The sequence below is a fragment of the Peromyscus maniculatus genome, chromosome 5 (assembly GCF_049852395.1).
Source record: "Peromyscus maniculatus bairdii isolate BWxNUB_F1_BW_parent chromosome 5, HU_Pman_BW_mat_3.1, whole genome shotgun sequence".
NCBI lineage: Eukaryota > Metazoa > Chordata > Mammalia > Rodentia > Cricetidae > Peromyscus > Peromyscus maniculatus.
In genome coordinates, this window is record NC_134856.1 from 61,961,358 (window position 1) to 61,975,383 (window position 14,026).

Below are 14,026 nucleotides of genomic sequence, written 5' to 3' on the forward strand. Positions count from 1 at the left end.
TATCACAGATTGGGTAAGATGGGTTAGTTAAAAAAACAAAATAAAAAGAGGACATGATGTTGGGGGCATGGCAGGAAAGTGTTGGTGGATCTAGGAGGAGTTAGGGAGAGGAATTGGGGGTCGTAAACATGAGCAAAATACACGATATGAAATTCTCTAAGAATTAATAAGATAGAGTAAAATTTCCTTATTTTGGCTGAGAGTGAAGGCAGAACCATCTCCAGGAGGGTGGGGGCTTATCTGTTGCCCAAAGCCCCCCCCCCCCAATAGTGAAGAATGTTATCTAAATATCTGTCAGGGGAATAAATGGCGGCATGGGCAGCCACATGAGGCACTGTCATGTCCACTGTGATGGACTGATTGGGGTAGATTAAAGTGGTTGAAGACCAGCGGCAGGAAGAGTAGATCTATGCCAGGAAGTCAGTGTTGGAAAGAGTGCTACAGTGGGCAGGAGTGAGCTGGACTTTCCAGGAGACGCTGACAAGCACACACAGCTGAGTAGGAGAGCCCATCACTCTGGTATAGAGCATCAGACAGAGACAGACATGGAGCCTTGCCTGTGAGTGAGGCTCTGTCACTCCCTCTGCTCTGACTGTCATGTTCCTGGCCAACGGACAGTGAAGTCACAGGAAGGAGTACCTCTGTCTTGGCAGTCCTTTGAAGATACCATCGTAGATTCCCTCCCTTGACTGAGAGAAGAGCCCTCTGGGAGGAGAGGGAACCCCACCTCTGGCATCAGCAGTCCCAGGGAACTCGGAGCACAGGCCTGACACTCTCCCATGGGCTGTTGTGAGTTGCATGCAGAGCACCACTGTCTGGGCCCTGCCTTGTGCCACACTGGTATTGTGAGGATGTGGTGCTGTGGGGCCCCAGCCCAGAGCCGGGACAGGGTGGGCTGGGCAGAGTTCCAGTGGAAGAGCCACAGGCTACAGTTGGCTCACTGCTTGCCCAGACTTCCACGGTGGAAAGTAGAGGTAGGAACTGAGTTTCGGAATGCTTTGCTTCTTTCCCTCAGCCCCTAGGTCAGGAGTATTTCTTTTGAGTCAGTCCTGTTTAGGACACCAGGTGTATGGGATTACTTTGTGTGCTTGTGATGGGGTAATCTGAGAGAGGGTTTTTGTTTACTTATTTTTACACAGGAATAGCCAAGAGGTGGGTTCGGATTAAGTGGGAGATTAAGTGGGAGAAGGGAGCGGTTTTCAGGTTGCTTTGTTTGTCTCAGAGAATTCTGAGGTGTTGAGATTGGGTCTCAGCATTTCAGTGGGGGTGTTTTTTCTGGGTCAAAGAGTTCCCTTTGGTCTGGGTTGGGAATCCTCCTTGTTGGCTGGGGAGTGAATGTGTGAGTGTAGATTTTCTTCTGTCAGCTGATAACTGTCTTTAAAGATCTCCTAGGGCGGTTATTTGGATTCTGTTTTGCTGTGTATGAGAGAAACAGTTACTTGAGGTCCCTGATTTTATTTTGAGTTGATTTTTTTTCTCCTGCAGTTTAGCTCCAATCCTGATGGAATCATAGCTTATAACTAGGTGCAAATCATTTTTTCCTTAAATTCCAGGAAGTGAAAGATATTGTCTGATGTATGGTGGTGGTGGTGGTGGTGGTGGTGGTGGTGGTGGTGGTGGTGTGTGTGTGTGTGTGTGTTGGCCTCAGATCAAACTACATGTTGTTTCTCAGGCTCAGACAGTTTCTTACTAAACCGAGAGAGAGAGAGAGAGAGAGAGAGAGAGAGAGAGAGAGAGAGAGAGAGAGAGAGAGAGAGAGAGAGAGAGAGAGAGAGAGAGGGAGAGAGAAGAGGCCAGAGATCAACTTCTCATTCTGTTTTTCAGGCTCCGTCCATCTTTTCTGAGATAGTTTCTTACTGAACCTGGAATCACCAAATACACTGAGCTAGCTGGTCAGTGAGTGCCTGTGCTGGGATTATACATACAAGCTGCTATGCCCTGTCTCTTTCAAGAGTCTTGGCTCCTGGAAACCAAACTCAGGTCCTTATGCTTGTGAGGAAAGTACTTTGCCAGCCGAGCTCTTCCCTAGACACGATACTGTCTTCATTAACCCCCACCCCTCGCCTCTAGTATTAAAATGCCCTTCTCTTGGTTAAGGTTTTTCTCTTGGTTCAGCTTCCCCTTTGACCAGCTTCTTCGACCTTTGGAAAAGGTGGTTGTGTGTCCTGGAGGGAATGACTTACATTTCCAAGTCTGTAGCATTTGTCGGCTCTGCTGGCTAGATGGTGATCACCTCACTCAAGTCATGTTTCTTAGTATTTCATCTCTTATACAAAATGTAGCCGAAGACTTACCCTGTAAGTCAGCAAGAGTAGCCCAGAGATATGCTCAATGATAGGTGGCCCCGCCTGTAGCCCGTCACCCAGCAAAGTCAGGGGTTGAGAGAGATGGGTACACCACCTGGTGCCAGCCTTCAGGGAGCTTATGGTGGCAGAGCTGCGGATGGAGCCTTTGAGGCTGTCCTGCAGTCTGCCTGGTTAATACCTTGGCTTGGGTGCCCTGCATATCCAGTGCCTCGCATATGTTCTTCCTTTGTCTCTCTCACTATCAGGTGGCAGTACTGGTCTTCTCCGACCCCTCACATTCACTGGGACTGGAGTCAAGATACCAGGGTATCCTGACCCCTAGACAAAATGAACCTGTGCGTGAGAGCAGAGGTGTCCAAGCTGGGCTCTGGTCTCCTCACCACAAGGGGGATTGCCTAACCGGATTCTAACTGTGGTATCATCTGGACTGTAAGAGTAATCAGTGGGGATTCCTTAGCCAGGCTAGAGAACTGGGGGATGGAGAATGAACAGCAGGCTTGACCATGGGCTTTTCTGGGCTCTTAACAAAGCAACAGGGCTATTTGCTGATTAGATTTCCCAAGAAGCACTGTGTGAAGCCTTTCCTTTGCATAATACAGTCAGTCTGTCTGCTTCTGTAGTACACAGCATCTATATAACACAGCACTTGGTTCTTTGTTCTGTGCTTTAAAAAAGCTTATGAAAAGTCCCTTTGGGTATTTTACCAATGAGAACAGCAGAATACCACAGGAGCAGAAAGGGAACAGGCTCTTCAGTACACGTCAGTGTCTAGATGAGTACCCCAGGACTGATGCCCATGTTATAGAGGAGGTTTTCCAACCAGACATGGAACGTAAACGCAACCAGGGTAGTTCAGAATGATGCTATGGCAGCATTCTGGTGAGGAACAGATAAGTTCCAGGAGGTGGAAGGCAGGCTGGGGGCAGGGTGTTGTGTGCTCTGCCCATGACTGTTATGGTAGCAAGATGGGGGCAGGAGCAAAGAGAGATGAGGCAGCAGTAATTATAGTACTGAGCAAGACTGACAAGCAGCCAGAGGAGGAAATGCATTCACCGGTTGTTTACATGGTTAGATCAAAGATTATATCAACTTCGTTAGGGAAAATCAGAATGTGGGGGGGAAGCACCTCCAACTTGTAGGGATCCTAGGGGTTACTTCCTTTGAACGAAGAGTGTTCTGGGAATTTTCTTTTTTAAAGACAGGGTCTCATGTAGACCGTGCTGGCCTGGAACTCACCATGTAGCCAAGGGTGAGCTTGAACTTCTGTTCTTCCTGCCTTCACTTTCCTAGTGCTGGGATTATTGGTATATTCCATCATACCTGTGGTGCTGTGAATGGAATGCTGTCTTCATGCATGCTGGCCAAGCCATCTACCAACTGAGCCACATCCCCAGTCCCGGGAAAAAAGCTGAACTGCTGCTCAGTGTTCCATGGATTGGATGTGCTCAACGTGTTTCGGAAAACTGCATGTTTAGCTGGAGATCAACCACATATATCTCTCCACATTTTTAGTTATTGTATCTGTAGATATTTTCAATTTTAAGCCTTTAAAAATATTTATTTACATGATACCATATCTCTCCCCGCAAGTCACACTAGTGGGTGGAGGTTCAGCTCAGTAGGTAGATTGCTTGCCCTGAAAGTGTAATGCTCTGTTTTTCATCCTTAGCATGGAATAAAAATTTCCAGCCCCCGCTCCTCTCTCTTGTGCTTGACACTTTTACACCCTGGAGCACTGGTCATGCTGGCTTCCCGTGTTCTCATGAACTCAGTCACTACATTTGTTCAAAGTTTGCTGTGGTTTCTGGTTTGTTATGGACAGTCCAAGGATAGTTGGCCAGGCAGGGCAGTGGGAAGGATACTGGGGACGGAAGTCATGTGATGATGCTCCGCAGGACAGATCCCAGCTCCAACCCTGGGCTCAGTCTCTGTGGAGATGTCTCTCCTCATAGTCCAGCTCCAGCACCTCGACCCTCCACAGGCCAGTTGCTGAATCCAGGAAAGGGCTATGCTACCACTATACATACTAAAGGCATAGCCTTGCATGGAGGACAGTGGCCTTCTCAGACTTCTCTGCTTGGGAACCTTAGCTCTTCCTTGTCTTTTAACCAGTTCTTACAACACTGTCCACTTCTGTTGATAGGGTCTCTCATTGACCTGGAGCTCACCGATTAGGCTTGACTATCTGGCCATCTGGCCATCTGGCCAGCGAGCGCCAGGGGTTCTCCCTTCCTGCTTCTCAGCACTGGTATTACAAGCACAAGCCCCTACACCTGGCAGGTTTACATTGTTCTGGGGACTGGACTCAGGTTCTTTCTTGCAAGGCAAGCACTTTGCCAACTGAGCCATCCCTCAACTTGAACAAGCTATTTTTAAATAATAGCCAGTGTATGAACTTCATTGATGACTATTTCATTTTTTCTAAGAAGGGTATTTCCTTCAATAGTCACAAAACCATTATTGCAGTTAGGAAAATTAACAACTTCTAACAATTATTTGATACATAATCTATGGTAACAGTTTTCAAGTAGTCCACAAGATGTCTTTAAACTTTATTGCATGTATTAGGTATGATGGTGCAGGCCTATAATCCCAGCTGTCTGTTTAAGGCGGGCCTGTTTGGACTGTAGATCAAATTCAAGGCCATCTTTTGAAACTCAGTGAAGCAAAGTCTCACTCTTAAGTGGGGGACATAGCCAAGTCAGTGTTAGAAGGCTCACACAGCATGCGTCAGGGCCCAGGTTTATTCCCCAGTACTGCAGTCCTTTTAACAACTGTGTGGTATTTTGGATGGAAATTGGGGCCTTGTGTAGTTAGGTGTGAGCTCCAACATTGAGCCACATTCCTAGCCTGACTTTCTTTTCTTTGTGAAAATCCTAACAAGGATTCAGCCAAGAACCACATTTGAATATTCTCATGTTTCTATAGTCCCTTTGATCTTGAACAGTCCTGTTATTTTAAAATGACAGACTTTTAACATTTTTTCTTGAAAAGGATTTGGACCACCAATTCCCCCATTGCCCAGCTTCTTAGCTGGTGACATCTAATGGTATTCACCTTCCTACCTTCACAAGCACGTGACCACACATTGCAAAAATGCTGCCATGAGGTGTTTCTTCAGTGTGCCCCTTCTCACCCCTCACCACTTCCGCAGGCATTCCCTTCAAACATGGATGTGCTTTGACTTAACTGCTGTCCATTGCTCACGCCATGGCTCATTATTTAGTATGACAAGTTTCTTTAACTGTCCTGTCCACAGGTTTTTGTCTCTAGTATCCCATGCTGCACTTAGGTTGGCTGAAGTGGAGTCTAGATTTTATTCATTTTTATTTTATGTGTATAAGTGTTTTTACCTGTGTGTCTGTGCATTATGTGCAGTGCCCTCAGGGGCCAGAAGAGGGAGTCAGATCACTTTTAACTGGAGTTATAGACAGCTGTGAGCACCTTTGGGTGCTGGAACCCAACGTTGGGTCCTCTGGAAGAGCTCTTGGTGCTCTTAACTGAGCTACCTCTCCCCTAGTCTTGGACTTTTCCTTTTTCAAAAATATCACTTTAGCAGTGTTTCTAAAAAGCACCTTACGTTTTATACTTGTCTAGTTGCTTCCCGGGTTCTCCATCCTCTGGCCTGCCTGTCGGGAGGTTATGATCTGATTGGGTTCCTATTGCTACCAGAATGGAGACAAAAGCTGTGTCAGTGGCCTGGCCCCTTCATGCTGTGTAACGAGGGGGAAATCAAAGACTTCCATGCCCGTCCTTATGAAAATTCGAGAGAAGGGGCCAATGCCAGCTTCATCCCTGGTGCCCTGTCTAAAGGAACACGACATGCAAAGTGATTTCCGTGAACTTGGACTTTACCTTTACCCCCTGTTGCCGCCTTCCTTTTTGATTAGTGAGATAAGTGACTGAATCCACTCCCCTGTGGGGCAACAGATTTGTGGTTCTCTTGTATGCTGGGCATTAGCAGGGGTGTGGCTTGGGGTTGAGAAGAGGGGGCGAGGAGTGCATGCATTCACTATTAGTCACTCCCCAACAAGAATGCAGGTCATTTCATTGTTGGATGTCAGACATGACATCTGACCATCCATGTCCTCCACCCCTGCTGAGAAGGCAACAAAAATGTGTTTACTGTTTAACTGTGTTACCACAGCGAGCTGATCAACTAGTTCTATAAGTTTATGATAAAGGCATGTATTTCTAAAGTGGAAATGGGGTTCAATCAGGCAAAGCCACATAGGTCGTGCCTGCCTTGAAATGCCAGGGTTTCATTAAACAACCCGCACAGTTAGACCCTGTTTTAAATGTCTGTTGTGGCTTACACAGACACACAGTTACAGCGCTGCCTAGTGGTGCACACACACACACAGTTACAGCACTTTCTAGAATGAAGACAATTTCCTTTGACTGGTTCTACCAGCTTTCAAAAATGAAAGATTTTCTCTTTGTTCTGTCACTAACAACAGTGACTTCATTGTCTTAGGATGTAATTAGCTTGTGTCTGATTGTTTAAATGGATGCTTAGCATTAAGTGGTTGTCTATGATCATTGAAGAGAAATTCTCAAAGTGCTTTTTGTTTTGTTTCTTAACACACACACACACACACACACACACACACACACACACACACACAGTGTTGTTTCTATTTGTTACTGCAGGTGTATTGTGACTGCTCCTGTGATTGTGAGGACACGTGCAGATGTATGCCTGTGCCTGTGAAGGCCAGAGGTTGACTTTGGTTATCTTATCTCAATCACCGTCCCCTGAGTTTTTGAGACAGGATCTCTCAGTGAACACAGACCTCCTCCATTGAGCCATACCTGCTAGCCAGTGAGTCTCAAAGCGGATCACCCCCAGCTGCAGCTCTAGACGAGCATGCCACCACACACAGACTCTCCTTTCTCTCATCCTTCTACCTCCACCTCAGGAGTGCTGGGATCACAGGCATGTGCCACTACACCAGCTTTTATGTGGTGCTAGGGATGGGATTCCAGGGCTTCATTCCTGCTACCAGGCACTCTTATTAACTGAGCTCTCACCCGGGGATAGTCTCTGTTAGCAGTGGCTTCTAGGACAGTGAATTGTTGTGAAATGTTGGATGTATCCCAACTGTATTTTGCCACGTAGTTACCCATTATTATGGTGGTGATTCCTTTATTTTGACACATTGCTGGGGTGTTCTGTGTAGGTCATACAGGAACAGGTGGCGTAGTAGACCAGGCAGGAATGTTGTGGACACTACAGTATATGGGTATACCCTTGGTAGTTACTCTTCTGGTCTGGATTGATGTGTGGTCTGAGAGGATACCTGTGCCGTACATAGTCCGTCATGGCTGTGGTGTCCATTGCTGGCCAATAGACGTGCATGCCCGGGAGTGGGCTTTCCAGGCTGTGGTCTTGCCGGCTTGCTGTAACTCCCATGTTGGTGTTTTCCCCCCCATTCTTTGTGATGCAGTATGACTTGGCGTTTGAGCAAGACTGTGTTGTGTGTAGAGCCGAGTCTTTCTGGCCTGGTAGTGTACTTCAGTGGCAATGCTGAGTGTCTCACTCCCACTCAGTGCTGCATGGAGGTGGGAACAAGTAACAGCCGTGGCCACTATGAGGGAAGAGTCAGATACAGTAAAACTGGCTGTCAGCTTCGACACCTCCAACTGTAATGACAGCGTTGGAATGGTGGGAGCAGGGAGGGCATTTACCAGGAAGTTTTAAAAGATGACTTTAATAAAATAAAATATTAGGAATGAAGAAAATAGAGACTGGAAATTCAATGAAGAGTTAGAATATTCAAAACTGGAAAAAGCGGGGTAGGTGGAAAGTTAACTGGGAGGGTTATCGATTAGGAATAGGAGAGAGTTTATAGACCCAAGATTCAGGAAACTGATGTAGGAGGACCACAAATTGAAGCCAGCCTTGTCTCCATAGTTCCAGACAAGCTAGAGACACATAGAGTGATACACGGAATTCAAAGGGAAACAAAACAACCACTGCCATCACCACAGCCGCCACCGCCGCCACTAACAATAAAGCCTTTCCTGGCGGTCACTGCAGATCCCCTCCTTACCTCTGGTTTCTTAATGAGGTGTGCTCTGTGGGGAGAGCCACCCATGTGCTCTTTTTCTCTCCTCCAAAAGTCACATCCTTGAGCACATAACAGCTGGATACATGTCACAACCATGTAGCATGTCTGACTGTTTTAATCACCCCCCCCCCCCCCCACGTGGAGTCCACAAGTCTCAAATCCTGAAAGCCTTGCTCAGTTATTGGAGGATGAAAAAAAATTATGGGCTATTTCAGAGAAGAGACAGTGATTGTCAGCATCAGATTTTGCTGGTAGATGAAGGACCGAGGAAGGACCAATTGCATGTAGCAATGCGGAAGCATTCATGAGCGGGTTTGGAGCGTGGTGGGAAGATGCCTGAGTGCAGTGGGACTGAGGGAGATGAGCCCGAAGCAGCAAGCACATTGATGATTGAAAAAAAGGTTTATGTGTGTACATGTAGGTGTGTGCCTGTGCCTGTACTGTGTATGTGTTTGGAGGCGGAGGACAACCCCACATGTTACTCTCAGGAATGCTAACCATATGCTTTGAGACAGGGTTGTTCATCGACTCGTAGTTCACTATCTAGGCTACACTGGCTGGCTTCATAGCCCCAGGGATTCTCTAGTCTCCTCAGTGCCAGTGCTGGGGTTACAAGTATGTGCCACTGGCTGTGGAGCAGTGGCTCACACCTTTAATCCCAGCACTGGGGAGGCAGAAGCAGGCGGATCTCTGTGAGTTCAAGGCCAGCCTGGTCTACAGAGTGAGATCCAGGACAGGCACCAAAACTACACGGAGAAACCCTGTCTTGAAAAAACAAACCAAAACAACAACAACAACAACAACAAAAATAAATATGTGCCACCACACATAGTGCTTTTTAAAAAATGCCATATATATATATATATATATATATATATATATATATACACACACACACACACACATACATGTATATATAATTGTGCTTACCCCATGAATATGTACACTTATTTTGACGACTTTATGATTTCTTAAAGGTGTGTGTGTGTGTGTGTGTGTGTGTGTGTGTGTGTGTATACATATATATATGTAATATCTATAGAGAATATTCCTAAATTTTGGGATGGATAACATCAGTTCCCCCTTTTTCTAATTATTTTTAAAGCATTCTTTTATAATATAATTACCACATCTGTCCCTTCCCTTTCCTCCCTCTGGTGTCTCATGTACCCTCCCACCTTTCCTCCTTTCAAATTCATGACGTTTTTTCATGGTTACTGCATGTATACATACATGTTCCTGAATATAATTGTGCAGTCAATACAATGTTACTCGTATGTCTGTTTTCGGTGCTGACCATTGGGCACTGGCTGACAACTGATGTGCTCAACCCCGAGGAAGACCATCTTTCCTGCTCCCAACCATCCTCAGTTGATTATAGTTCTTTGGGTAGGGTTGGGGCCACATGCCCTCGTCCACATCGGCATATCTACCAGAGTCTTTCTTGTTCAGCTCATATTTAGGCAGTCATGTAGTAACTTTGGACATTACAGGAGACATCTCACAGCAAACTCCCTGATCCTCTGGCTCTTACAGTCTTTCCACTCCCTTTTTGGCAATGTTCTCTCTGCCTTAGGTGTGCAAATGTTTTGTAGATGTATCTGTTGTGACTGGGCTCCACAGCTCTGCATTTTGTTTGGTACACATGTGCTTTTTATCTGGTTCTGGCCATCAAACTCAAGTTCTTAAAAGCATGCCACTGACTGAGCCATCCCCCCTTCTTACCAGTTCTTTAAAAACATTTGTGGTTAAGATGATTGCAGAATTGATTTATCAATTAGAGGGTGAGAACTATGTGTTTAGCACTTGTAAAAGCAAATCATTCTGAGACAGCTATTAAAGCCTCAGATGTAACATCTGGCTTCTCCGTAGTGTGGGTTTAGGAGTATTGGTGGTAGGCTGGACAGAGACTTCTTGTCTGTCCTGGGGGCATGATGGTCAGGCAGATCTCTTGGACAAAATGAGGTCTGAGAAGACATGGCAGGTAGACAGGGGAGAAGGAAGGAGTCCTGAATGGAGATGCTAGTGCCGTGTGGGACCCACACTTGGTGGGCTGGGAAGAGAGGTGTTGGGGAAGAGGCTGTCATAGAGCAGATGAATGGAAGGCGAGATCTTATCTCCATGAGTCCTCAAGACTGAATTCCTCTGAGTCCTTAGCCAAAAGGGCCTTAGTTCCTGTCTCCTCATGCCTTATAAGCCTTTCTCCACCCAGCCATTTCATTTCCTTCCTAGTGCTAGGATTAATGGCATGTGTGCTTCTCAAATTACAAGCCGTGTGTGTGTGTGTGTGTGTGTGTGTGTGTGTGTGTGTATGTATGTGCATGTGTGTATGTTTAAATGCACCATACAAGAATATTTATTTGTTTATTTATTTATGAATGACAGAGGTTTTTTTTTTTTGGTAGCTGTGGCTGCCTGGGAACTCACTTTGTAGATCAGGCTGGCCTCGAACTCACAGAGATCCACCTGCCTCTGCGTCCTGAGTACTGGGATTAAAGGCATGTGCTACAGTTGCCCGGCTAATATTTAAAAGTTTTAAGTGGTATCTTTTTGCCCTTTCTCCTTTCTCTCCAACTCCACTTTTGAACAACATGACCTGCATATTTGATGGGCTACTTTAAATAGTTCATTATGCACATGTACATGTGGGCTGGGTTTGATCTTTTTGAGCATAGGTTCCCAGCACAGCTTTTTGGTCCGTGTGCTGGTTTATCAGCAGCTCTGTCCATTTATTCAGGCCTGTTTGAGAGGAGCACATTGACTCTCCAGTGCATGCAGTATGCTATCTGCAGATTAACAGATACATGAGGTTTCAGATGCAGAATCAAGTGTTTTAACTGATTGCTTTGTCAGGGTTCTTACATAGTTTGTATGTCAGACAGAGGAAAGTCTGATCTACTTAAGAGAAATCAGTGTCTCTGAGGCCATGAGTTTTCCTGTCACAATAATGGCATGGGGCTAAGGGGAAGGGAATATGTGAGTGACCTAATCATAGAGGAAGAGGAGAACTGACTCTCCCATGCGTTGAGCCCTGCCTGAAGTTTTAATTGGTTTTAATATTATTGATATTCCCTTTAATGGTCAGGAAGTTATTACAGTTTAAATTGTTGAATTCCTTTGGTGCTAACGTATTTGACATTTTGCTCTTTTGTTCAGGATCCAAACTACTGGATACAGGTGCATCGATTGGAGCATGGAGATGGAGGAATTCTAGACCTGGACGACATCCTCTGTGATGTTGCTGATGACAAAGACAGAGTGAGTCCATGGTGGGGTCAGTCGGCTCTCAAGGCAGTGTTCCAGGCTGAGAGAGAGTGGCGGGGAGGAGCCCTCCCTTCTGTGCTAGAACATGAAAAGTCACACGGCCACCCACTGCCTTCTGATCTGTGTCACAGCAGATGTGAAGGACCTCACTGCCCCATGCCAGACTGGAGCGATTCTCCTGATACGGAGCATTTAACACTTTTTTTTTTTTAAACACTTTTGCATGGCAACTTTTACAGTGGAAATGCAACAGAGTATCCTTTTCCATCTCCCCTTATTTTTGCCAAACACAAGCTCTCCCTTGGCAGCGCAGGTCCGTCATAATGAAGAACTTGTTTCTGATCTTGTAGGATACATGCAGTCTTCTAGTTGTGGTCCCAGTGCTGGCTCAGAGATGGTCCAGTGTCATGATCACTGTCTTGCTGCACGTGGGTGTGCATGCTCCAGGCATTTTTGTCTGCGATGTGTGTGCTTTCCTCTTACAAAACTGCCCTCCGGCTGCCCCTGGTCTGTGTTTCTTCACTAGCAGCTTGAAGGTAGTCTAGTACTTTGGGGTCACAATCCTAGCAGCCCATGCCAGTTTATGCTTGCTGACTGCGTGGAGGAAATGTGGAGGAAATGTGGAGGAGAGTAGCTCCTAGCTTCGTAAGAATGTGTGACTGGGTGTTGGGCTCTGCAGAGAGAAGTCAGCAGATTTTTTTATTGTAGTGAGACATGAGAGTGGCCGGGCTTACAGAGCTTCTTGCCCACACCTCCTGCTGTGTTTGGCTTGAACTGAAGTTGCATAAGTTGCCACAGACTCAGTTGTATCACCACAGCAGTGCTGAGGTAGCTGTGGATAGATAGCCCTGTGTCCTCATCAAACTCCAGGGTTCGCACAGGGCGTTAAACCAGCCGGGCCACTTTAGAGGCTAGAGGACCACAGGATTGTTGGGACACTCACCATGACCAGTGTTCTGCCCCACTCTCCGTCCATGTTATTGCTGGACCAAGCTGGTACGGGCAGCTGCTGACTCTTGTCCATGCCCATGTTCTGGTATGTGGTCTCATGCCGGCTCTGAATTGGATAGAAACCCTACATATTTTCTTGAAATCTCAAGAAAAACAAACATTTCAGATACAAATATTGAGAAATTCAAGGAGACCTGACTTACCAGCACTCGCCATGGTGGGGTTTGTCTTTTGTAGCCCCCAGGAGCCAGGAACATACTGTATCAAAAAAATAAAAAATAAATAATAAGCCGGGCGGTGGTGGCGCACGCCTTTAATCCCAGCACTTGGGAGGCAGAGGCAGGCGGATCTTTGTGAGTTCGAGGCCAGCCTGGTCTACAGAGCGAGATCCAGGAAAGGCGCAAGGCTACACAGAGAAACCCTGTCTCGAAAAACCAAAAAAAAAAAAGAAAAAAAAAATTAAAAAAAAAAATCCAAATCTTTTAGGCTTGTTTGAAGTTTGATGGTTTTCTTGGGTGCCATTTCTCCCATTTGGGGCTCTCATTTATCAGGCTTCACTCTCGAGTGATTTCCTTTAAGCCCTGTGAGGGGTCCTGAAGCTGTGGTTAGTTTGTTGTTGGTTCAGTTTTGAAGATGAAAGTGACTTTGGGGACCTGAAGAATTCATGGTGCTTTCTTGACCACAGTGCTAGAAATCCACTGCTTTATTGACTGTTCTGGCGTTCTTTTCTTCTCCTTTATTTTCCTCATTCTCGTAACTTGGTAGAGTGTAGTTAAAGTCACATAGTTGGTGCTTAGACCTTTGGGACAATGTGTCATTCAACAGCTGGAAGCCATGTACACTTAACTGTGTGATGACAAAGAGCCAGGAACAAGGCACACTAGATCTGACTGTTAAAGGCTTTGCATATCTAAATCATATGATTAGTAAGCTGGGTTTTTGGCTTTGTAATCTTGTTTGAATCAGATGATGATAAATCATACATTCTTTAGTGTTAGAAAAAGTTTGAAGTTTCAGTAAGTATAATTGTTTGTAGTTTTATATCTTGATTCCTGAAATACATTTCTTAAGTAGAATGCTAAAGGATACAATATTCCCACGTGAGAAATAACTTGTAAATCAGTGTTTTCTTTGCTGAGAAATAATTGCTTTTGACTTCACACGTTGAAGGACTCATTAAGAGTCGTAACTAGAAAACTCTATTTACAACCCAGGGCTGAGGATGTAGCTTAGTAGAAGGCTCGCCTAGCTTGCGCAGAGTTCTGGGTTTTATCTCCAGCTCCCTTTAAACTAGATGTGGTGGTGCACATCTGTAATCCCAGCACTTGGGAGGATCAGATGTTCAAGGTCATCCTTAGCTACTTAGCAGGTTTGAGATGAGCCTGGAGTACCCGAGACCCTGTGTCAAACAAAGTACTGATTCTTTCAAGC

The 14,026-nt window shown here is 45.7% G+C and overlaps 1 protein-coding gene across 26 annotated transcripts in view; it reads left to right on the plus strand.

Annotated features, from left to right (window-relative positions):
• The window catches only part of Pard3 (par-3 family cell polarity regulator), a 552,281-nt gene that overhangs the window by 88,733 nt on the left and 449,522 nt on the right, over positions 1-14,026 (plus strand). For all 26 annotated transcript variants that reach the window (XM_006982509.4, XM_006982506.4, XM_016001065.3 and 23 more), the window contains exon 2: positions 11,537-11,638. In XM_006982509.4, coding sequence (XP_006982571.1) covers positions 11,537-11,638 — 102 coding nt within the window. The remainder of the gene's footprint in view (positions 1-11,536; positions 11,639-14,026) is intronic.